General features: G+C 42.0%; 1 protein-coding gene across 2 annotated transcripts in view; it reads left to right on the top strand.

Annotated features, from left to right (window-relative positions):
• Positions 1-23725, top strand: part of zer1 (zyg-11 related, cell cycle regulator) — a 28651-nt gene extending 4926 nt beyond the window's left edge. The window contains exons 3-16 of one of the 2 annotated variants that reach the window (XM_048558656.2): positions 778-937; positions 5646-6088; positions 7111-7287; positions 8271-8385; positions 8686-8832; positions 10821-10994; positions 11683-11898; positions 13428-13469; positions 15095-15214; positions 15460-15575; positions 18939-19127; positions 19382-19479; positions 21991-22093; positions 23093-23725. In XM_048558656.2, the coding sequence (XP_048414613.1) occupies positions 778-937; positions 5646-6088; positions 7111-7287; positions 8271-8385; positions 8686-8832; positions 10821-10994; positions 11683-11898; positions 13428-13469; positions 15095-15214; positions 15460-15575; positions 18939-19127; positions 19382-19479; positions 21991-22093; positions 23093-23150 (2158 nt within the window). In that variant the 3' untranslated portion in view covers positions 23151-23725. The remainder of the gene's footprint in view (positions 1-777; positions 938-5645; positions 6089-7110; positions 7288-8270; positions 8386-8685; positions 8833-10820; positions 10995-11682; positions 11899-13427; positions 13470-15094; positions 15215-15459; positions 15576-18938; positions 19128-19381; positions 19480-21990; positions 22094-23092) is intronic. The other variant, XM_048558657.2, reaches the window with a different exon arrangement.
• Positions 23726-25287: the final 1562 nt, after the last annotated feature.

The following is a 25287-nucleotide window of genomic DNA, read 5'->3' as shown; positions in this document are numbered from 1 at the left end:
AAGGAGTAAGGAACCAAAACAGTTTGAGGGAGCCACAATCTGCCCGAATGTTGACAGAACAGGATTGAGGGGCTGAATAGTGTCTTCCTACAGGAACAAGGGGTCACAATTTAAGAATACAGAGTAGGTCATTTAGGACTGAGTTATGGAGAAATATCTTCGCTAGAGAGTGGTGAGCTTGTGGGAATTCTCTGCCGCAGAAAGTAGTTGAAATCAAACATTGAATTTTCCTAACAAGGGGATTGATGCAGTTTTTAGGTCTAAAGGGATCAAAGAGGATGGTGCAGAAGTGGGAGTGGAGACTTAGTTGAACAATCAACCGTGATCCTGTCGAATGCTGGAGGAGGCTCAACAGGCTGAGTGGCCTGCTCCAGTTCTTGTTTTATTTGTTTCTATAAGTTTAAAATAGTTTTAGTTATTGGCAACAGTGTAAGTGGCAGAGGGTTCACAAGGTAAATGTGAATAGGGAAAGCTGTAGCTTGGTTTGTATATCCTCCCGTTTTGAAAAATCAAAGGGTGATCTGATCAGGTTTTTTGCAGTTATGTAATAGTTTAATAGGGAAGTAGAAATAAACTATTTCTGCTAGTGGAGGGAGTCCAGAAAAGTAGAACTTTCAAATTCAGGAAGTATAATCAGAAAGCATTTACTTAACCAAACAGTAATGGAAATCTGAAAGCCTTTGTTTTTATGTTCTTCTATTGCCCCATCCACCTTGGTCACACTCTCAATCTATGTCTGTTCAAATAGACTGACCTCTCCCTGTGTGCATGTTCTAGGTATATGGACTTGGTAAATACAGACTATAGCTTCCAGCCACACGAAAGCTTCTTCAGCTTGTTCTCGGATCATCGGAGCACCCGACTAACTCACGTACACCTGAGGGGCATTCAGGAGGATATCGTACAGGATCAGGACTTGGTGGCCTTTTCTAAGCAGGTGTGTGTGCCTTTTACATTTTAAAAACCCTCTCATTATTTCTTTGTGAAGCTTACTCCCTAGAAGCTCATTTTCCAGTTAGTCCTGTTGAAATTCATTGCTTGAACTGGTAAGTGTGAGCTGAGAGACCATTAGTTGGAGTGCTGCTGGCATCAAAGCAGGTTAAGCTGGGCATGTTTTGTTTCAGCAGTCAGTCTTCCCCCTCATGAAGATGCTAATCTCTCACTAAAGGTCTAGTTTAACAAGGCCCCAGTCATCCTGCTCACTGAGCTGTTATTAAGCCTGAACAGCTGGACAGTGAGTATTGACAGGCTATTCAGCAATGAGAGTGAGAATTCGCAACCCTACCAATCTCAGTCCCCATGTTTTCCAGTGCAGTCAGGACTGTATCTAACTCTCCTCTCCCTAATCTGGAGTCCCTGGGGTCAATTATTATATTCCCAATGTATCTTCCTTTGAGACCATCACAGAGCAAGGATCAAACCTGTCACCTTCGTGTTTCTACAGCTGTGCATCAGGCAGGATGTTGTAAGGAATTGTAAATACGGAGCTGAGTATAGAACAGGTTTGGGATGTGAATGATCATGTCGTGATTATGGTACTGGACTGGCAACCCACTCTACCTGCAATATCCTTCTATATTTGTTAACCCCTCATGTCTGCATCAATACTGTCTGCTTCAAACAATCCATGTGGCAACAACATCTACATTCTCTCCACTCCTAGAATCACAGATGGTTACAGCATTGAAGGAGGTCATTTGACGTATCATATCTGGTCTCTGCAAAAGTTACTTAGCACTCCCGCTCCCCTGCCCTTTGCCGTAACACTGCAATTTTATATCTTTAGATAAGTATCTTCTTAAAATCCACAATTGAACCTGCCTTCACTACTCTGTGTCAGTCAGTGCATTTCAGATCCTAAACATTCTCACCATTCTCTAACCCTAAACATTCTACCTTAATTCTCTACTCCTCCTCCAATTCTTCCTCCCTCTCTCACAACTACACTCCTCCCCCAAATCCCCTCCTTCTCCTCAAATGCCTTTTGCCCCAATCTCCCCCCTCTCCCTTAACTCCCTACTTTCCCCCCAGCCCCATCTCATTCCAACATAGAGTTTTTTTTAAAGTTATTTTCAGGACATAGCATTTATTGCCCAATCCTTGTGAAGGCCATTTTTGAAGGCAATTAAGCAAAAACCAAGTTGGTGCAGAACTGGAATTATATGTTGGCCCAATTTAGGAAAAGAAGACAGGATTCCTTCCCTAAAGGACATCAGTGAATCAGCTGGGCTTTTTACGAACTTCATGGATCCCTGATTTTTATGTACAGATTTTCTTTTGAAGTAATTGAGCATTTGAAATTTGAACCCCAGGTTTGAACTCCGATTCTATGAGTTCCTGGTCCAGGCTTTGGGATTACTAGTCTAGTAAAATAACCCCTCATTAGGATACTTTACTGTTTAAGGCCTTTGATAAAGCACAGTATCTAAGGTCACTTAAGAAGATACTCCTCCTCACCACTACCACCCGGGGTGGGTGGGGGGGAGGGGGGGAGGCGGTATATTAATATTAGCATGGATAAAGGATTGGCCAACCAGTAGAAGACAGAGAGTTGGGCTAAGAAGGTGGGGGGGAGGCATTTTCAGCATGGCAGTTTGTAACAGATGGAGTGTCACTGAGATGAGTGCTGGAGCTGTAGTTATTTACAATATATAACTACTTAGGGGCTCTGGTGGCACTGTGGTATTCTTCTTATCTTTGAGCTAGGAGACCAGAGTTCACGTCCCACCTGCTCCCAAGGTGTTTACTAACATATATGAACATTAGACAAATATCTGAATTAAAGATTTGGATGAAGGAAGTGAAAGTGCTGTCAGCACATTTGAGCAGGACACAAATGGAAAGAAAAATCCTGAGGATGACGCAAAAAGTTAGCTGAAAGATATTGACAGGTTAAGTGAGTGGTCAAAAATCTTGGCAGTTGGAATACAATGTGGAAAATATTAGGTAATGCACTTCAGATATGGAGGGATTTTCTTATTAGGAGGGTTTTTGTAGGTTGGACTTGTACTCATAGACGTTTATAAAAGAATGGGTGGGAGAGGTTTGGAACTGTCTTCCATAAATGACGGTAGATGCTGGATCAGTTGTTAATTTTAAATCTGAGATAAATTAATTTTTGGTAAGCAAGATATTAAGGGTTATGGGTTAGAGGCAGGTATATGGACTCAGGTCACAGATCAACCAAGATCTCAATGAATGGCAGAACAGGTTGGAGAGGCTGAATGGCCTACTCCTCATCCTATGTTCTTAAGACTGAGAGTCAACCTTACTTAAAACACAAAAATCTTAGTGGGCTAGATAGGGTAGATGTGGAAAGGTTGTTTCCCTTTGTGGGAGAGCCTGGGGCTAGAGGGCATCATCCCAAAGTAAAAAGGTCACCAATTTAAATCAGAGATGAAGAATCTCTTCTCTTGGATTCTGTGGAATCCTTGAACTTCAGAGAATTGTTGAGGCTGAAACATAAAGAATATTCAAGGTTGAGAGAGACAGACTTTTAATCGGAAATGAATCCAGGCTTATTGGGAAACTACAAGAAAGTGGAGTTTGAGAAGATTATCAGATCAGCCATGATGTCACTGAATGGTGGTGTAGACTCGATGGGTCAATTGCCCTACTACTATTGCTCCTATGTTTTATGATTTATATGTTGTGAGGTCAGCGATCATAATGTGTTTTGTTAAATAGACCCAGTCCCAATGTGAAGAACAAAATAAAACACAAGTCTTTCCCCTGGTTGGTTTATTCACAGAATGCAGCCTTCCAGGCATGGCTTCCTAACTCCTCCAGCTGAATCTCTTTTAGATATTTTCTAATCTGTTTAGAGATGTTATTATACGCTTCTGAAGCAGGTGGGATTCAAACCCTGTTATAGATGTAGACACATTACCACTGCAACACAATAGCTTATTTCTTCAAATTTAAACCTGATTATTTTTATCAACCTGTTCAGGGATGTTATCATCTCTGGGTAGTTGGGAATTAAACCTAGTCTTCAGGCTCAGAGACAGGGATACTACCGCTGCATCACAAGAGTCTTTAATGCTATGTGGCATCCTGGACATTTCTCATCAACCTGTTTAGGGATGTTATTACAGACCTTGGAATAGGTAGGATTGGGACCCTGATCTCCTGGTCTACAGGTAGGGATGTTAAACCATGCCTCAAGAGCCCTAGGTGATACCTTGTCCTTAATAAAACAATACTGTGACCTGTGTATCTTTTAAATGTTGTAATCAACAAACTATTAACAGATTCCTTTTGCTCATTGTATTTGAAGAAAGACTTTATGACATACTTAAACATAGTTAACATATAAAATAATTTAAGGAAAAATATGGTTTTCCTAATTCTTATAACTAATCTTAGCACAAGAAATGTCTCCTTTAAGACATCCAATAATTGCTTCAAGTAAACATTTTTGTCTTTTTTATTCCTTCATGGATTGTGAGTATCTTTGGCTGAGCCAGCATTTAATATTGAACCCTAATTTCCCTTTAAAACATAGCGATGAGCTGTCTTCTTGAACTGCTGCAGTCCACAGTAATGTTAGGAAATGAGTTCCAGGACTTTGACTCTGCAGGATGGATGTGGCTTCAAGGGTTACTTGCAGGTGGAGGTGTTCTTTTGTATACAATCTACCTTCAGAAATACTGATCCATCTGAGAAATATAATACCCATAATACAACATTTAAAGCATAAACACATTTGTTTAACCTCTGCAGCTTCCCTTCTACATCATTCCCTCAGTAGATGCTTTCAAACATACTTACTTTTGAATGTTTTCACCCTGCAAAAATGTGGCATTTATATCGAATGACTCAGTTTTTCAGCAGTGACTGAAGGCAGCCTTTTGACCTAGAAGAGGTCAATGAGCTTCTTCTGTATCTCAGTTACAAACTGCAAAGAAGAAATCAAAGAACTACAATATGCTGGCCATTCAATGGCTTATGACTAGCACTTAGCCCCTGTAGAATAAGACCTGGTGCAGTCTGACTTTCCCCGTATATTCTTTTTGAAAACAAATGCCCAATTAAACAAATTAACTAATAAATTACCGTCTTAAAGGAGCATTGTTGCGAAACAAAACTTTAAAGGAAAGTTAATGAATTAAATTAAAATGTTATTCCTAGGGCTGATTTGCACTCCAGCCCCGGTTGTGGAAGACCTGAGGGACTGCCATGCACAAATGTAACCACAAATTGACTGTCAGAGGCAGACATTGTAGAAATGATCTTAAACCACTGAATCTATACAGTATCCATCTCTGGCACTTCAGCCGTGCTCTCCACGGCTATGTTGATCCTGTGCTCGGTGTTGGTGACCAATTCCCAGCTGCCACTCTCAAAAAAGGCTTTCAAAACACCATGAACGACCTTATATATGGAGCCAGAGATATCTTTAATGCCCTCGCAGCAAGCCATGCAGCTTACCCTAGATATTTTGAGAAAGTATGTAATTCACTCAGGCTTTGACTTTGCCCCCTTTCCCACTGTCCTGATGTGATTTACACTAACTGAAAAACAATATTTCACCCCAGTCCTTCATCAAACCAATCCCATCACCTCTGTATCTTTAGTCACATAATCAACAAACCTTCAACACTGTATCTAAGGTGATGACAAGTTCTGCTTTTATTCTTCAGGATCTGGTTGAGCTCCGCCTGGTTAACTGTGAGAAGCTGTCAGCCAAGAGTCTGCAGACTCTAAATAACTTTCGTAGCACATTGGTTTCCCTCAGCCTGTTTGGCTGCAAGAACATTTTTTACGAGGAGGAGAACCCTGGTGGCTGCGAGGGAGATAATGAAAGCCTGGTGAACCCCACACGGCAGGTCCTGGTCAGAGATTTCACCTTCGCTGGCTTCCACAGGCTCTGCTTCCTCAACCTGGGTCACCTGCCAGACGGAGTGGATGTGGACCGACTCCTGCGGCCGCTGACCTCCCTCACCTCGCTCGACCTCTCTGGCGTTCAGCTCAATGACATCCAGTTTCTGCTTCAGTGGCAGAAGCGGCTTGGATCACTGGTTCTGTACAACATGGACCTCTCTGAGGAGCATATCTGGGTCCTTTTGCAACTCACTAACCTCAGGTATGAGGAAAACGCTTTTGGGTCAAGTGGCAGATCTTAATTCCTCCTTCCCTGAGCTCATTCCCACCAGTGCAGACAGTGGAAACAACTTGTATAGCATTTTTAACATAGTTAAGCATCCCTATATGCTTCACAGGAGCATTATCAGACAACATTTGCTACTGAGACAATAAGACAAGTTACCAAAAGTAATGAAGAAGAGTCACATTAGCTGCGAAACATTAATTCTGTTTCCTTCTCCACAGCCAGACCTGGGAACTGCAGATGCTGGAGAATTCCAAGCATGATCAAGGAGATCAGTTATAAGGAATATCTTAAAGCTGAAAAGGGTTTAGGGAGAGAATTTCAGAGCCAGGTAGCTGATGGCACAGATACCAGTGATAGATTAATTAACATTAGGGAATGTTCAAGGAGCAAGAATTGAGGAAAAAGACAGGGATCTCAGAGAACTATAGATTGCAGAGATAGGGAGGGACAAGGCCACGGAAGGATTTGAGACCAAGGATGAGTATGTTGGCCTAACCAGCAACGCCTACATCTCATGAACAGATTAAAAAAAAAATCCCTAGCAAAGTGACTAGCAACCAGTTTTGCTGCATCCCTGATGTTGCTGAAAGCGTCTACACTTCCCTGTGTAGGATTGTTAGAGATTGGTGTAATTTATTCCTCGTGGTAATAGGATCTACAGTATGAATATCAGATGTTCTAAGTATATGTTTTTGAGGGACATAAAGACTTGCATTCTGTTGTGACCTTCAGGACTTCCCAAATTTATTGTACTTCTACAGTGACAATGGATAGAGTGAAACCAGGCAACCAATTCGTGCATAGCACAAACTGATTTGTGATACTTTTGTTGATGGACAAATTTTAGCCAAGACACCAGGGAAACGTCTGGAACGTGGAAAAAACTTTGGCTCACAAGGGGTAGTGGTAATTAACAAATCTAATGTTGCTTTAATTGTAACCTGAGCACATCCACCTCAGAGTCTCGTTCACTGTATGTTGTTTCTGTTCCACAGACATTTGGACATTTCTCGTGACAGAACTTCGAGTTTTTACAAGTTCAAGCTTGCCCGGAACGTCCTTACTGCCTTTGCACAGAACCTTAAAAACCTTGTCTCATTGGACATCTCAGGGCACCTGATGCTGGATAACTCTGCAATCTCATGCCATGATGAGGCTCTGGGTCCTGCAAGGTAAGGCCTGAGCTGTAAAACCAAATATTTAAACTCAAAGTGCTTTTTCTGATCATATTTTCCAAGGCCATTTTCAAATCTGGCAAAATTATGTTGCTTTCATTCATTTTGAGTCTTTTGATCGCATGTTCAGAATGTTCCCAGTCATTGAAACATTTTGAATTGCATGTAATGACTGTGATTATGTAGCCAAGCCTAGTGACCATTGTATGCATTGCCATGTCCCTCAGACAGTATTGAAATGTTTGACCAGTTTACTGACTTTCAGTGTTGGTTGTTTAAGGATCCATTTGGCCCAGGACAAACTCCCAGCCTCTCTTTAAATAAAATGTACAAACACTCCCACGACTGAATCAGAAGGTTATGGGTTCAAGGCCGTTCCTGGATATGAGTACTTAATCTAGGGTGACAATCTAGTCTCTACGGAGCCATTGTGCTATTGATAGATAAGCTGCCCTTTGGATGCAAGGTTCAACTAAAGTTGTAGTAGTTTTCTATTAGTGGTTTAGGTGGATATCTGAGTAATCTTGAAAGAAAGGAAAGGAATTTCACTCATTTTTCAGCCAGTATTAATCTTTTAATCAATAAAATCAATTAACCAATCATCCATCCCTCTGGGAATTTAAGACAATAATTTGCATTTATAGCACCTTTACCTCATAAAATGGCTCAAAGCATTTCACAGACATGCTACTTAAAGAGAAGTTGACACCACTCCAAAGAAAGGAATATTAGGATAGATGACTGAAGCCTTAATCAACGAGATGGGTTTAAAGGAATACCTTGAAGCGGGAGAGAGAGGTTAAAGGGCAGTTTTAAGGAAGGAATTTCAAAGTTTAAGACCTAGATGGCTAAAGGCATGGCTACTGATCATAGGCACAAAATATGTCATTCTGTGGCAAGTGCTTGGAGATGTTTCTGAGAAATGTGATAAGACGCTGGAACAGTTACTACACTAGTTTGATTCACACTTTTGTCTTTAGCAACAAACCACAGAAGAGTAGCATTGAACCATTCCGTGCACTGAGGAGATCCTTTCAGTTTTTGGGACTGTTTGACACCACACTTTGTAACCTAACTCATATTCCTGCCCACAAGGTAAGCATAGCGAGCTAGTTCTCGTTATTACTCTTTTTAAAATTATTTTAGGATATTCATATGTGTCTGTGCTTATGCATGAATGTGGGTGAGTGTTTCCATATGTGTACGTAAGTGTGTCTTACACGTGTGCATCTCTGCTAGTGGTTCCAATGCACCTATGTCCTTGTGCTTGTGATTTGCTATAATTGCTTGGAGCTGGAAGAAGACCATTGGAAGAATCTTAGAGCTTACATTCAGGGTTTGGGTTGTAATTGGCTGACCTGCAGACTGAATTCTGGATTGTGTTCCTGTTTCTAGATAACTGGTGAAGCAAATGAGGATCAAATCCTGAATGCCATAGAAGCTTACACTGAATACCGGCCAGAGATTGCATCACGTGCAATAAACCATCTCTTTGATATCGCACGGATTGAACAGTGTGACCAACCATTGCGAGCTCTACAGGTAAGTTTACAGGTAACATTAAGTGCAGTTGACTGGGATCTGACAGTTTTAGAATCGTACTGAAACCTGCTTTAGTAGTGTCAATGTAAAGTGGTCACTGCTTCTCCAGACGCAACACTAAACCTTGTTACTGGATCCAGTTTATGACATTTCCTTTTTTAGCACCAAGGTCATTGCAAACTTTCCTTCATGCAGTGCTTTCAGTATATCCTGTCCTATCCAGTTTGTGCTTCCTCACAACCAACTGTTTGTGCCAATAATAAGAACTGAGAATTATAATGTAAAGAAGTTAATCATTTTACTTTTAGATACTTTCTTAAATGAGCTGCTATTACATCTACAGGATTTCCAATAAAACACAAGCTGGTTGCAAAGAAAACTTTAGTCAGAGGAAGCAATAAAAGGAAAGAACTGAAAACTTCTCCCCTCCAACCACCATGAAAAAAATGCAAAAAAGTGTGATGTTTTCATTGGAATTCTGTATAATTAGGGTTCTGGATGGAAATGAACAAACCTTCCAGTTTTATGATCGCCTTTAAAAAAAAGTGTTTTTCAGTGATAAATCCAAGCAGTGATGGGATCAAGAGATAGCAAGAACTGCCGATGTTGGAGTCAGAGATAACACGGTGGAACTGGAGGAACACAGCAGACCAGGCAGCATCAGAGGAGCAGGAAAGCTGAAGAAGGGTCCCATCCTGAAGTGTTGGCTGTCCTCCTCTGATGCTGCCTGGTCTGCTGTGTTGGTCCAGCTCCACACAGTGATGGTATCAAGCTCTTTTATTCTTTCATGGGAAGTGCACATTGCATGCAAGGCTAGCATATGTTGACCTTTCCTAATTGCCCTGGAAGAGGTAGGCTCTTTAGGCTTGGACTCATATATTGGACAACCATTTTCCTTCTCTAAAGGGCAGTAGTGAACTAGTTAGATTTTTGTAATATTATCAGATCACTGCAAAGTAGCTTCTCGTTTGAATTTTAAATTTAGGTTTTCTTTCTATTTGAATTCAAATTTCACTGTCTGCTGTGGTAGGATTTAAACCCGCGTCCTCAAAACATTAACCTGGAACTCAGAATTACCAGTCCAGTGGCACTATAATAATGCCTCTGCCTCGCCTTGAAAAGTAGAAAGAAGAGAGAGGATAATGTATGGGGAAGGAGTGATTGGGTTACACACACCAAAGCTTGTGACATACTGTAATTTGATTTAATTAGAGAATTGGTTTAAAAATGTTAAAGAATATCAGTCTATGAATTTGAATTCATCTCAGAAGCCATGAAGCAACACAAAAAATAAAATTATATCAGTTAGAATATATTCTGAAATTACCTCTCTAAATCTTTTCCTCCCCTCTCCTTTATGCCACCTGCCCTAAAATGTGGCCGTTTTTATTTAGTAATGAGCCTGTGAAGCAACAAACATTTTTTTACTCAGTTAAAGATGCTATAGAAGATGTTAGTGGATACAGAAAGGTTGGAAGGAGGAAAGTAAACTGTTCCAGGTGTTTGATGTCTAGGGAGAAAATGGTTTAGAGTTGGATTTGCGAACATAAGAAAATAGTCAGGCAACGATAAGCTGATCTGTCAGTGTACGCTGTTCAAGCATGGCACACCGTCTCTCACAAACACCTGGCGACACAGACACACGCACGCGCACACACACACACACACACACACACACACACACACACAGACACACACACACACAGACACACACACACAGAGACACACACACACACAGAGACACACACACAGAGACACACACCCAGACACAGACAACACACAGACACGCATACACACCCAGACACACACCCCTCAGTACAGGGATAGCATAAAGAGGAGAAGAAGGATAATGAGTCGATTTAATATGGTCTAAGGAGGAAGAAGCTTTTAAAAAAAAGCTTTCAAATCTTCTGACCATTGTTACATTGATAAAACAGACAGAAGGAGAGTGGTTATTTTAAGAACTGTTTTCCGTTTTCTCATTGCAGCTGGTGATCTCTGCATTGAAGTATCACAAATTTGATAAAAGTGTTCAGGTGACAGGGAGTGCAGCTCTCTTCTATCTGACTGGCTCGGATTACCGGCACGAACAGAGCATCAAGCTCCGCCGCCAGGTCATTCAGGTGGTGTTGAATGGTATGGAGTCCTATCAGGAGGTGACGGTATGAACTTATCCTTACAATCCACAAGTGTCTATCTTGAAACAGTCGTCTGTTTCAACACTTAGTTTATTAAAAGCCAGATATCTCTAATGTATTCACCATAAGTACATGTACATGTTTTGTTTGTCAATCATTGAAGGTTTATGCGAGGTGTATAGGGCAGAATGGTGGTGGCTGTCTTTCTAGTGACTCCCCTGCCTCAACACCTCTTCTCTGCCCCCTCCACTCCACTCCCACGCCCATCAGCTTCTGCTGGTTCAAGCTGCATTCAGGATTATCCTCACTACATCTGATCATCATGTCCTCCTAATACAAAACCAACAAACTCAATAATCTTGTCTCTGTTTCCCAAAGCCCCTGATTACCATACATCAGCGATCCCTTGCTTCACACATTCCAACACGAGCCTCCTCCTCACTGATTCTTCATCCCTCAATACCCAATACACCCCCTTACTGTCCTCCCCTACACCACCTCACTCGGTCTCACCTCCCCTTTCCCCAGCCTGTTTCTTCAGCCTCACCTGTTGTCCTCCTTTCTCCCCATGTGCTTTTTCTCTCTTATGCTTACTCGTTCCCCTTACTCCCAATCTTTCACTCTCTTGCTGATCATCTCTGCGCCATTTGATTTTTCTTATGTGTTTGGTAATGCACTTTCCACAACTCTCACTCGCTTCCTGGCAACATAGGTACAACGGAATTGCTGCTTGACACTCTGCAACTTTAGTATTCCAGAGGAGTTGGAGTTCCAGTACAGGCGGGTCAATGAGCTGCTTCTCAGTATCCTCAACCAGACTCGACAGGACGAGTCCATTCAACGTATAGCAGTGCATCTTTGCAATGCATTGGTCTGCCAAGTTGACAATGATCACAAGGAAGCAGTGGGGAAGATGGGCTTTGTCACGGTAAGTGTGGTGATGCTGAGGACTGGGCAGAGCTCTGTACTACTAGATATTTATCATTGCTCCAAACATATCCCCTGAAGATAATTTGGGGAAAATGGGATAATGGGAGGACATGCAATCGCTCCATAACCGTTCAAAGCTCAAAGGGGAGGTGGTGGTGTGGAGGTCATGTCAATCAATAATGCTGGCAAATGTTCTATGGACATGGGTTTGAATCCCTCCATGGCAGATAGTGAAACTTAAATTCAGTTGCATGTTGAATAAAATGATGGACTGATGGTGGCTGTGTAACCATTGTCAATTATTGTAAAAATCCATCTGGTTCACTAATGTCCTTTTAGGGTAGAAAATCTGCCATCCATACCTGGTCTGGCCTGTGCATGACTCCAGACACACAGCAATGTGGTTGACTGTTAACTGTCCCCTGGGTTATTAGCAATAAGCCATAAATGCCTACAGTAACTGGTGGTGTTCCACAGGGATTGGAGTTGGGCCCTTTTGTGGTTTGTAATATATAAATGATGTAGAGGAAAATGTAAGTTGTCTGATTTAGCAAGTTTCTGGATGACACCAAAATTGGCGGGAGTTGCAGATAATGAGGAGGATTGCTAGAGGACACAATGGCATATAGATAGATCACATAATTTGGGCAGAGAAACGGCAGATGGACTTTAACCTGGACAATTAGAGGTGGTTCATTTTGGAAAATCAAATTCTGGTATGAATTGTACAATAATTAGCAGAACCCTTCAGAGAACTGATATACAAAGGGATCTGGGTGTACAGGATCACAGATCCCTGAAAGTGCAACACAGATGTACAAGGTGGTCAAGAAGGCATACTGCATGTTCGCCTTCATTGGCTGAAGCATTGAATATAAACGTTAGCAAATTACGTTACAGCTGTGTAAAACTTCAGTTAGGCCACATTTGGAACATTGCATGCAGTTCTGGATACCACACTACCAGAATGACATGGACGATTTGGAGAGGGTGCAGAGAAGGTTTACCAGGATGTTGCCTGGTCTGGAAGGTTTTAGGTATGAGGAGAGGTTGGATAAACTCAGATTGTTTTCACTGGAAAGATGGAGGCTGAGGAGCGACCAGATAGAAATCTACAAAATTATGAGAAGCGTAGAAAGAGTGTATGGTCAGAGGCGTTTTCCCCAGGGTGGAAGGGTCATGAGGATACAGGTTCAAGGTAGGAGGGGGAAGGTTTAGGGGGGACGTGCGGGAAAAATGTTTCACACAGAGGGTGGTGGATGCTTGGAACACACTGCCAGTGAAGGTGGTGGCAGCGTGCACATTAGCAACATTTAAGGTGTATCTTGGTGACACACAAATGGGGGACGCGCACAGCGGGTTAGAAACCATGTATGGGCAATAATCAGCACGGTCTTGGTGGGATCGAAGGGCCTGCTCCTGTGCTGTATTGTATAATACCTTCTCCTCGCTGAAATGAAGTGGGTCTGCTTTCAAGAGATGACCTGACCTTTACTGCCAACCTGTTTAATCTGTATCTTCTTTCAGACAATGTTGAAGTTGATTCAGAAAAAATTGACGGACAAAGTGGTAAGTTAAAGGAAAGAAGAACCTGCCTTTATGTAGTGCCTTTTTTGAAATACTTCGCAGTTAATAAAGCATTCATAAAATATTAAAATAGCCAATGCTGTAAAGTAGGAAATACAGACATCAATTTGCATGCAGCAAGGTCACACCAACATATTACTCCCAGGATCAGTATGGAACACTGGAGGGAAGCCCTCTTGTGTTCTTCGCAGTTATGCCCATAGAATTTTTAATGTCAATCTTGTTTTATAGTGTCACCTGAAAAAATTACCTCCTACAATACAGCACTCCTCAAAACCTTATTGAAATGTCAGCCTGGATTTTGTGCTTTGTATCTGGAGTAGGGTTTGAACCCACAACCATCTGACTGGCAGCCCAGAGAGTGTTATTCCCTGACTGATGGCTGAAAGCTGTGTTTACTTTCCCCACCATGTTCCCACCTTCTCTCTTGAAGGTGCTGTCAATTAACCTGGAATTCTGTGTGTGGCGCCACTCCTTTGTTATCTTGCATCCAAGAAGCTTTACTTCACCTAAGAGCCCAGCAATTGTGTGTGGGCAGAGCTGACGACATGGTTAATACACCATTGAGTGCAGCTGGAAGCCAGGCAGCCTGTAGGCTGCAGGTTCATTGCTCAGATTGTACAGTTCCAACTGATCTGAACCAGTTAGAGACAAATAAACTGCAGATGCTGGAATCCAGGGTAGACAAACAGGAGGCTGAAAGAACACAGCTGGTCAGGCAGCACCTGGAGGAAAGGAGCAGTGAACGTTTCGGGTATTACCCCTGTTCGGATGGATTGGAGTTGTTGCTGGGGACCGTGGTGTGAACTAAGGAGTGTCGAAGGGAAAGGTCCTTGTGGAAGGCAGAGAGGGGTGGGGAGTGGAAGATGTTCTAGGTGGTGGGATCTAATTGGAATTGTCCTGAAGAAGCATAGTATCCGAAACGTTGACTGCTGCTTTCCCCGAGATGCTGCCTGGCTTGCTGTGTTCTTCCAGCCCCCTGTTTGATCTGAGCCAGTGCCCAGTAGTTCAAGTAACACAGTTGACCTCCAAAAGCTGGTGAGGAGCAACATCTCTGCTCCTGACTCCCACTGGAAAGTGCTCATCGATGGGCCAAAATTGTGCCAAGACAAGATGGAGCTCAGTTATACTCCATTCTCAGCAGTAAACACATACTGCCCGGGATGGTACTCATTCACAAATTCAAGAGACAGTGGGGCCAAAATGATTGTTTCCAATAGGTTTTTCTGTGAATTTACTACTTTCACCTCCCAAGTCCAGGACTCAAATCATAAGTAATCTGTTTGTTCTTATCTCAGAACATAAAATGCTTGAAATTCTCATTATGTCTGGTAGCATCCATACAGAGAGAATCAGGGTTAATGTTTCAATAGTGACTCTAATGAAAGATCATCAGCCTGGAATGTTAACTTTATTTCTGTCTCCACAGATGCTACCTAACATGCATGTTGTTTCCAGTGTCCTGTGTTCTTTTTGAAGATTTAATAGTATCAAGTACTTTGAGCATTTTGCTTTCATTCCTGCTTTACATCAGCATCAGTGTGCTAGAGCTTGATTGAGAAACATTTATATCATATTCCCTGTCCCTCCTTTCTTTCTTTGGGCAGTGTGACCAGGTTATGGAGTTTTCATGGAGTGCACTATGGAATATTACCGACGAAACTCCTGATAACTGTGAGATGTTTCTGAACTGCAATGGAATGAAGCTGTTTCTGGAATGTTTGAATGTAAGTTTCTTCCTGGAGAATGTGACCCTGCATTTACATGTACAAATGCATTCAGAGCATGAAAAGAATTAATCATTGTCTCACTGTTTTGTCCTGGCCACTGCAGTGATAGGTGCAGGAAATGATAGCACAGCAATGGTTGCCCAAATGTGATTGGCTGGAGGAGCCCAGATATGATTAGCTGTGTATTTTGCATACTGTTTTTCAATTTGCTTCCATGTTTTTAAATCTTCCTTGAATTCCAGGAGTTCCAAGGAAAACAAGAATTACACAGGAACATGTTGGGACTGCTGGGAAACGTTGCTGAGGTCAAACATCTTCGACCGCATCTGATGACTACACAGTTCATCAGTGTCTTCAGGTTAGTATCGTTAAAGTCCCTTTGGAACAATCTAGAACACAAACAAAGATTAGTACAGCACAGGAACAGGCCCTACAGCCTACCAAACCTGCGCTGTCACATCACACCTTCATAAACTAAAACCTTTTTGCCTCCACATGGTCCATATCCCTCTATTCCCTACCCCTTCATGTATTTGTCAAGATGCCTCTCAAACATTGCTATAGTGTCTTACCTGTAGTTTACCTGCCAAGGTACAATAAGTTCTATAATGATTTTGCTTCCATTCCACATGCTCCCTTACTCTGTTCCAATCGCCGTTTATGCTGTGGTCAGATTATCATCAAACTGTGGATTTTATTATATTGCATCCAATTATGTTATAAAGATTTTCCACTTCTTCACCTCTGCACATTCTGTGCATCAGTCCCCACGTGAGGAGACTCTTGACTATCCAATTAGATCCACTTTTGTATGTAATAAAATCAGACTGCTGGAAATCAGGAATTAAAAACAAAATGCTGGAAGTGGGCTGTAGGGTATGGTAGCACAGTGGTTAGCTTACCAGACTAATAATGTAAAGGTTTGGGCTAATGATCTGGAGACATAAGTTCAAATCCCACCATGACCGCTGAGGAATTTAAGGAGTTGGCCATTCAAGCCACGGAGGAGAACTTTAGTTTTCTGACAGAGTCCTGGGTTTTTGGTTCTCTCCTCCTCAAAAGTCAATGCAAGCAGAATCCTTTAATATTTTTAGGACAATGGATGATAGATTCTTGATAGACAAGGAAGTAATGGGTCATTAGGGGTAGGCAGGAATGAGGAGTAATCAGATCAGCCATGATCTTGTTGAAGGATGGAGCAGAGTCAACAGGTCAAGTCCCTTCCTCTGTTCTTATTTCATATGTTTGAATATTTATATGTTTATCTTATTTGAATTTTTACATATAAATATAAAAGCTCAGCAGTTCAGGCAGCAAAGGGAGAAAGTGGGGTAAGGCCAGTATTTTAGTGTAAATAAGAGCCGCCATGTGGGCTTGAAAGTTGAGCTAGCCGAAGTTACTGATGATACAAAGTTAGATGCAAAAGTACACTGTGAAGATGACATAAACAGGTTGCAGATGGATATAGAGATAATGGGAACTGCAGATGCTGGAGATTCCAAGATAATAAAATGTGAGGCTGGATGAACACAGCAGGCCAAGCAGCATCTCAGGAGCACAAAAGCTGACGTTTCGGGCCTAGACCCTTCATCAGAGAGGTCTCTGATGAAGGGTCTAGGCCCGAAACGTCAGCTTTTGTGCTCCTGAGATGCTGCTTGGCCTGCTGTGTTCATCCAGCCTCACATTTTATTATCTGCAGATGGATATAGATAGGTTGAATGAGCTGTCAAAAATTTAGCAGGTAGAAAATATAGTTGGGAAACATGAAATTGTTCATATTGGCAGGAAGAATAAAAATGCAGACAGTTGATTCCTCTGCCATACATAATAACATCAAAGTACTGCAGATGCTGGAAATTTGAAATAAAAACAGGACAACAGCTGGAGACATCTGCGGTGTAGGTGTTTTTGTGTGAGAGTCTGGTTATTCAATTAATTAAGGAAGCTAATGGAATGTAATCCTTTATTATAAGAAGGTAGATTACCTGGTCATCACGTTGCTGTGTGTGGGAGCATATTATGCCACATTTATAAGTACTCCAACAGTGACTACGCTTCAACAACACTTTAGAATACCCTGATGTTGTCAAAAATGCCATAGATAGGTAAGCAAATAATTAAAAAGGCTAGTGGAATGCTATCCATTACTTTAAGGGGAACTGAACATAAAAGGAAGATTATGCTTCAGTTATACAGAGCATTGGTGAAACCAAATCTTGAATTGTGTGTACAGTTTTTTTATTTAGGTCTCTTTACTTAAGGGAAGCTGTAAATGACTTGGAGGTAGTCCAGAGGAGGTTTTCTAAATAACTACCTGGAATGAATGGGTTGTCTTATGAAGAAATATTGGACAGACTATTTCCACTGGAATTCAGAAGAGTGAGGAACGATTTGATCAGAGCATACAAGATGGTTTTGATATATTAGACATTTCCTGTTGTTGGTCCAGAATTAGAAGCACTGTTTAAAAATGAAGTTTCATCCTTTTGGGACAAAGATTAAGGAATTTTTTTTCTTCTGAGGGTTGTGTGACTTTGGAACTCTATCTCAGAAAGTGTTAGAGATGTAGCATTAAATATTTTATTCTTGTTGGGGAAGCAAATCAAAGAGTAGATGGGAAAGTGGAATTTGAAATAAAAATAGGTCAGCCATGATCTTATTGAATGGTGCCGCATGGTTGAGGGGCCAAACTCCTAATTCATATCTGCAGAGACAGAAAAGAGGTTAATATTTCAAGTTCAAAATGACTGCTGGGAAGAAGATCACAGTGATTTGAAACATCTGCAGTTTCTTTTTCCACAGATGCTGCCAGACCTGCTGAGTTTTTGCCATAGTATTTGTTTTTATTTAGTTCCTGTTTCCCCTTAGACCTGAAGGTTTTCCCATTCAAACATTTAGTCAATTCCCTTTAAAAGATCCTAATGACTTTGCGACCCTAACCCTTCAAGGAAGCACATTCAGACCATAACAACGCACTACATAAACAAATTCTCTTCTCCCCCTGTTCTGCCTTCTCTTTAATTCTGCTGCTTACTCCCACCAGTTTTCCCTCATTAGTTCAATCAACATCTTTCATAAGTTTTAACTCCTCTATTAAATCTTTACTTCTCTGCTATAAGGAGAACAACCCTGAACAGTACAGTTGCTTCAAATGATATACATTCAAATTCATCTTTGACATGGGAAGTGTTGGGATTAGCACTTCCCACAACCAGAGGGCATGTTCCTGAATCTGGTATCATGAGCTCAGTAGATATTGTTAGGAGTGGGCCTTGCCCTACCCACTCATTATGGCAGTCATGTAAACTGCTCTGACCCTTTGCCCTGGGTTTTCTCTTTATATAAATAGCCTGATTCTAGCGGAGATAGCAGAGAAAGTGATTATCGGCCTAACACTTTTTCTGTGTTTTGTAAGCAGTCAAGAAAGGAATTTACTTTCCCAATTTATACTCTGCCCCATTTGACTTCCCATTGCCAATCCAACTCCATCTGTTGGCTGCTGGATGGGTTAAGTGCCTTGCTCTGCAACATTTCCTTCCATTATAAAATATAGTAATAACACCCTCTCTTACATTTGACCATGAATCTACAAAAGTCATCTCTTTTGACTATATTTTGCAATTATTATCAAGTAATGTGTCCCAGTTTATAATGGAGAAGTCTCCGTTCCTTCACCAACCCGACCTCACAGCTCATTTTTACCCCTTTATTTTCATTGCAGCCGTCTCTTAGAAAGTAATGCAGATGGGATTGAGGTGTCATATAATGCGTGTGGAGTTCTGTCTCACATCATATTTGATGGAGATAAGGCCTGGACCATCACAGAACCACAGCGCGTGGAAGTAATGGATCGAATGTGGCGAGCAATCTCCAGCTGGGATGAGAATTCAAGAAGAAACATTAACTACAGGTGGGAACTGGCAGAACGTTCTATCATGTGAGGGGTTTAGTTTGGGCCTTTAATTGATTTGGCCAGTGGTGGAGAGATAATCCAGGGCTGGTGAGAGAATAGGCCAGTGGAGGGGCTATGATTTGTCTAGTGGCGGGGGCATGTCTTTCCAGATGGATGGGACATGCCTTGTCCAATGGAGGGGTGTTTGGGCAGGATAGAGTATTTTGAACTCTAAGGCCAGTTGTGAGCTGCAGATTCCTTCCTCCTTGCAGGTCTTTTGAGCCAATTCTACGCCTTCTCCCTCAGCAAGTGGCTCCAGTCAGCCAGCATTGGGCAACATGGGCTCTGTTTAACCTTACGTCTGTTTATCGTAAGTACTGGATAGTGATGTACCTTTTTTAACCTGTAACATTGAGTGTATGATCATGACAAGTAGAGGACAGATTGATCAAGCAATATACAGGCCAAGCCTGTCAATGCCTGTGTGTTTCTGTGATTGACAAGGCAGCACATCAATCTGCTCACCCCACCCAATTATAACAGTCTTTAGCCCAATCATGGCCTGCAAAGCTTGCCATTTTAATTTTGCTTATTCCCTCCCAGCCCTTTCAACCTCTATCACTTCACAAGTGTCTAACAGTTTTCCTGGGGCTAATTGAGTGTTCATGAGTCCTACGACCATGGAAGATCCCAGATTCAGTGCCTGTCCTGGGCTGAATTGGCTCACTCTCTAGTCCAGACTGTGTTAAGAACTCTATAATTAGCATCAGTACCTTTAGACTGGGTAAGAGTGGAAACAATCAGCCACGATTCCAACTCCTGACCCTCCTTGGAAACTAGACAGCTATTCACTTCCACCGATTACAGTTTTTTTCTCACTGAATTCATGTTTTCAAACTCTCAGTCTTGGTTGGATTTAAACTTGCATTTTCTGCACCTTAACTACAGGCCTGGAGATTACTGGTGCAGGAACATCACTTCAAACAGCATTAATTCTCATTTTTGCTTTTGGAAACTCTGTGACCTCCCCACCCCACCTCACAATCTTTTTAACTTTCTCTGGCCCTACTGCCGTAATAACACTAAAAGCAACCAATTCTGGTCTCTCCCACATCCTCCCACGTTGGCAGCGGTGCCTTTAGCTGCCTGGACCCTACATTCTGAAATTTCCTTTCTCACTAAAATTCTCTGAAAAACCTTTTAACTCTAACTCTTTGATCAAACGTTGCATCATCTCCCAACATCTCACAGGCTCGGTGTGAAATTTTGTCTGATTTATGCTCCTCTGAACCAATAAGGAACATTTTGCCTTGTTAAAAGCACAAAATAAATGCAAGTTGTTGTTTATGAGTTCACCGCATAGTCTGAACCTCTGTCCCACAAGCTATAAAAGCAAAATACTGCCGATGCTGGAAATCTGCAACAAACACAGAGAATGTTGGAGAAACTCAGCAGGTCTGGCAGCATCTGTGGAAAGATAGAGTTAACATTTTGATTTCTGTATGTCTGTGTGAAAAGTTCTGAAGAGGAGTCATAGTGAAATGGAAATGTTAACTCTGTTTTCCTCTCCACTGATGCTACTTGGCCTACTGAGTTTCCCCAGCCATTTGGTGTTTTTCACTCAACCCAGACCGTGTTTGGGTAGCAGAATCCCTACCCTGAAAGGCATTCATAGAATGAGACGGCACTGAAAGAGGCAACTCAGCCCATTGTGTCTGTCCCTGCATTCAAGAATGAATTGGGTTTTCATGACAGTTATGTAACTTCTAACCTTCTGGATCACGTGCTCTACACTACAACCACTAGCACTAGACTGTGCTGTGCTGGGGAATATCAGTCTAAATTTTGGCCAATCCTGACATGGAAACATAGAAGATAGGAGCAGGATGAGGTCATTCGGTCTTCGAACCTAGTCAGCCATTCTTCACGATCGTGGCTGATTGTCCAACTCAATAGCCTAATCCTGCTTTCTCCCCATAACCTTTGATCCCATTCACCCCAAATGCTATATTTAGTTGCCTTTTGAATATGTTCAATGTTTTGGCATTAACTACTTCCTGTGGTAATGAATTCCACAGGTTCACCACTCTTTGGGTGAAGAAATGTCTCCTCATCTCTGTCCTAAATTATCTACCCTGAATCCTCATACTGTGACCCCTGGTTCTCGATGCATCTGTCATCAGGAACATCCTCCTTGTATCCACCCTATCCAGTCCTGTTAGAATTTTATAAGCCTCTATGAGAATCCCCCCTCATTCATCTGAACTCTAGCGAAAACAATCCCAACCTACTCAATCTCTCCTCATACATCAGACCCCGCAATCCCCAGAATCAGCCTGGTAAACCTTCCCTGTGCTTCCTCAAGAGCAAGAGCATCCTTCCTCAGAAAAGGAGACCAAAACTGTACACACTATTCCAGGTGTGGTCTCACCAAGGCCCTGTACAACTGCAACAACACATCCCTGCTCCTGTACTCGAAACCTCTCACAACAAAGGCCAACATGCCATTTGCCTTCTTTACAGCCTGCTACACCTACATGCTTACCTTCAGCGACAGGTGCACAAGGTCAGGCCCCCCTGCACACTCCCCCTCTCCCGATTTACCGCCATTCAGGAAGATACAAACATTGACACAGTGGATTAGAACACCTCCTTCTGTGCTGTACAGCTTCTGTGTTTCAACAATATATGTCCCAGTGAGGGAGAGAAGAAAATATTTCGCTACACATTGTTGAATTTCAAGTGTCTGGTTTGCAGAATGAATGAAATTGTGGATGGGTGGGTGGGATATGGTTGCATTGTAAAGGTCAATGCTGCGTGAAGTGTTGCTTCTGAGCTGAAGTGATTTGTGAACCTGCTATTTAACGGTTTAAATCCTTAGCTGAGAAATACTGTCCATTGCTGATCAAAGAGAATGGAATTGAACTGCTGAAGGGAGTGATTGAGAGTGATGCAGCTAGACCAGAGACCAAAGCGATGGCAAGGTACATAAAGAACTTTCACACATGACTGTGTGTACGTGATGAAAACGGGATGTGCTGGAGAAATGATGCAGGTCTGACAGTGTCTGCACAGAGAGAAATTGTTTATGTATCACGTACAGTCTAACTCTTCTAAACTGTACACATGTTCCATTTAGGAAACATTAAGCCAAATGTACGACAAATGTGGTTCAGTCCACCCCCTTAACTTCTAGGGCTTGGGTTTCAATCCAAACCTGATTCACAAGATCCCTGGGATCTAATTCAAATGAGTTTGACTCGCATCCACCCAATTGTGAGACGATGTTCATAAAATTGTCTCCAAGTCAACAGTTTAATTTACACTAGGAATCAGTTGAAGCTGCAACTGCAGCAGCTTCCCTAGAAATCCCACCTTTGCTGACGAGGCAATCTTGTTCAGTTTGTGTTTAATGTTTCATCAATCATTATTGTAAACAATTGGGTTTACTGGTCATTTGAATTTGGAAATGGGCTGCACTTATTTCTGTTTACCCACTATCAGATGAAACCTAAATCCGAACACCCAAATCTGTGAGCCTGATCAGTTTGAGTTATCTGCAGATCGATAGACTCAAGCATTTTCAGTTTAAAGGTATGCACCGCCTCATGTCCCCAGTCACTGGTTCCATCATGTGTACCTGTTCGGTCCTAATATTAAAAGATGGGATAGATAATTGGATAATTGGTAAGAAGAAAGGAAAAGTTGCCTATGCGTCAGGGGACCTCTTGTATGGTTGAATCAGCAGAAACTGGTTCCTGGGTGTGTGTGGGGCCTGTCTGTGTCAGACTGATTAATGCTCTCTCAGCTCACTGTAGATGGAGGGGGTCGAAAATTCCCTTTTGAGTTCAGATTTCAACATGCTCGCCAAACATTATTCAGCCTTTTATATACCTATAGGACACACAAAAAAAATGATTGCACGGTGGACACTGTTTGCGAAACACTTTTAAATCAAGCATTATTTCTGCTTCTTCCAACAGCGAGGTCATCTGTTTCTGCGAGATTTTTAAAGGGGAGCGGATGGACACATCCAGATAAAGGCTGAGGACAAGTTGTCACTTACCCTAACTGCTTCCTGTCATGCGTGGCATCTGTGTAAATACTGAGGAATCTGCTGTTCAGCTAGACAACAATGCATCCGATGCATTGTAGGGAGGAGCCTCTGTGCATGACACACTGTTTCAGATGACATGCAGGGGAAACATTCGGTGTTGCACAAGAAAATGTTAATTCACATCATTTTTATTGAATGAGACATTAGCGTTTTCTCTCCTCTTTTTTCTTCTTTTTACTCCTCTGTCCCTCATCCTCCATTGTACTTTTCCTCCCTCCATACTTTCTCAAATCTCTTTCTCCTTCTTTCACTTTCCCTACCTCACACTATGTGGTGTTCTCACCACCTGTTATTGTTCCAATTTTTTTTTCTCTCTCTATACTATTTACAACCTCCTTCCCATCTTCTTATCTCTCTCTGTAAATTGTGCTTCCATGGTTTGTCTTGAATCTTTTTCATTGTGAAACCTCTTGGGCTGTGCCAGTTACTCAAATGTCAACGGTTATAAACTTCTAGGGAAGAAACCAAACAGAATAATTAATAAATGATTTGTTGTTGAGGCAACTGTTACTTACTGGGGATGGGGGGGGGATGCTGGTAATTCATTTTTGCTGTGCTGTTGGTGATACAATAACAAGTCCAGTGATGTGGTCTTCATCTGCAGAGCAGCCGAATATTCAAAGAATCCATACAGTGTGGAAACAGGCCATTCAACCCAACAAGGCCACACCAATTCTCCCTCGCCGACCCTGTAACCCTACATTCCCATGGCCAATCCACCCTAACCTGCACATCTTTGGACTGTGGGAGGAAACCAGAGCACCCAGTTTAAACCCAAGCAGACACAGGGAGAACATGCAAACTCCACACAGAGAGGTGCCCAAGGGTGGAATTGAACCCGGGTCACCAGTGCTGTGAGGCAGCAATACTAACCACTGAGCCACCGTGCTGCCCCAGTAAATGTCTCATTCCTTGGATAGAACTTATGTTAATTACAGACCAACTTCTCAATGAAAGTGCTCCAAATCTAAATTCTTCTGCTAAATTGATTCAATATATTTGACTACAGATGTAATACATTGGCACAACCTCAAAGGAACTGAGTATTTCGATATACGAATTAAAGGGCTGCCCGTGCAAAGTTCATCTTAGTTGTGTGGGCTCAGGCAGTGTTGGTTGTGCTGTGATATCTAATAGTCAATGACCTGGTTTGGGTTTGTGCTTTACAGATACACATTCTGCCAATACATAGCTAAACGATTTAAGGAAATGTTTAAGCTATTTTATGCTTTTTGTCTGCCCCGAACCAGCTACTTTACCCTCTCCCACCTCATAATTTCTCTAACCCTTATCCTTCCTCAGGGTTTTTCATTGTATTCTGGTTCCTATTCGATTAGCCAGTTGTTAAATCTGACATGTCCCAGGTAGGTCCAGCATCAGTAGCATTTGTGATTTGTTCACTTGCCAGTGCAAGCATTTCCGCTGCAGCAGTACTTCACCCATTCCATGGCGTCCCAGCTTCTGTGTTTTGCACATTGTCCACCCAGTAGAGACCATAACACATCAAAGCAGACATAAGCCATTTAGCCCATCACATCTGCTCCACCATTCAATGAGGCCACGGTCGGTACAGAGTCTGTGTTCCTCGTAATGGTTCCTGTTTATATCAGCCAGATACCAACCTCAGAACAGGCTCTCTTGTACCACTTATTCAGTACCAAGTCATTAGAGCAACAGCATCTTTGTCTGTCTGAGTAACCTGATAGTTTTTATCTAAAGATAGCAGGAACTGCAGATTCTGGAGAATCCGAGATAACAAGGTGTAGAGCTGGATTACTCTGTTCACCCCTTTCTCTCCCTGTCTAAAGTTTATTTTGTACCCCATTGTAACTCAGATTACTGTCATCGAATACTCCACCCAAAACTCCCATCCTATGTCTTCCAGCTGAAATTCACTTCTGCTCTCTTCCAGTGTCACCATGGAGCTGCTGCTCTTGATTTATGTACAAACTGAGAAGTTTATTTTCTGAAACACACAAAAACAGAAATTGCTGGAGAAACTCAGCAGGTCTGGCAGAATCTGCACAGAGAGAAACACTGAGTTAATGTGTTGAGTCGAGG

Source organism: Stegostoma tigrinum, chromosome 29, assembly GCF_030684315.1.
Source record: "Stegostoma tigrinum isolate sSteTig4 chromosome 29, sSteTig4.hap1, whole genome shotgun sequence".
Taxonomy (NCBI): domain Eukaryota; kingdom Metazoa; phylum Chordata; class Chondrichthyes; order Orectolobiformes; family Stegostomatidae; genus Stegostoma; species Stegostoma tigrinum.
Note: the sequence above shows the minus strand (reverse complement) of the source record. Positions and strands in the feature narration are given on the sequence as shown.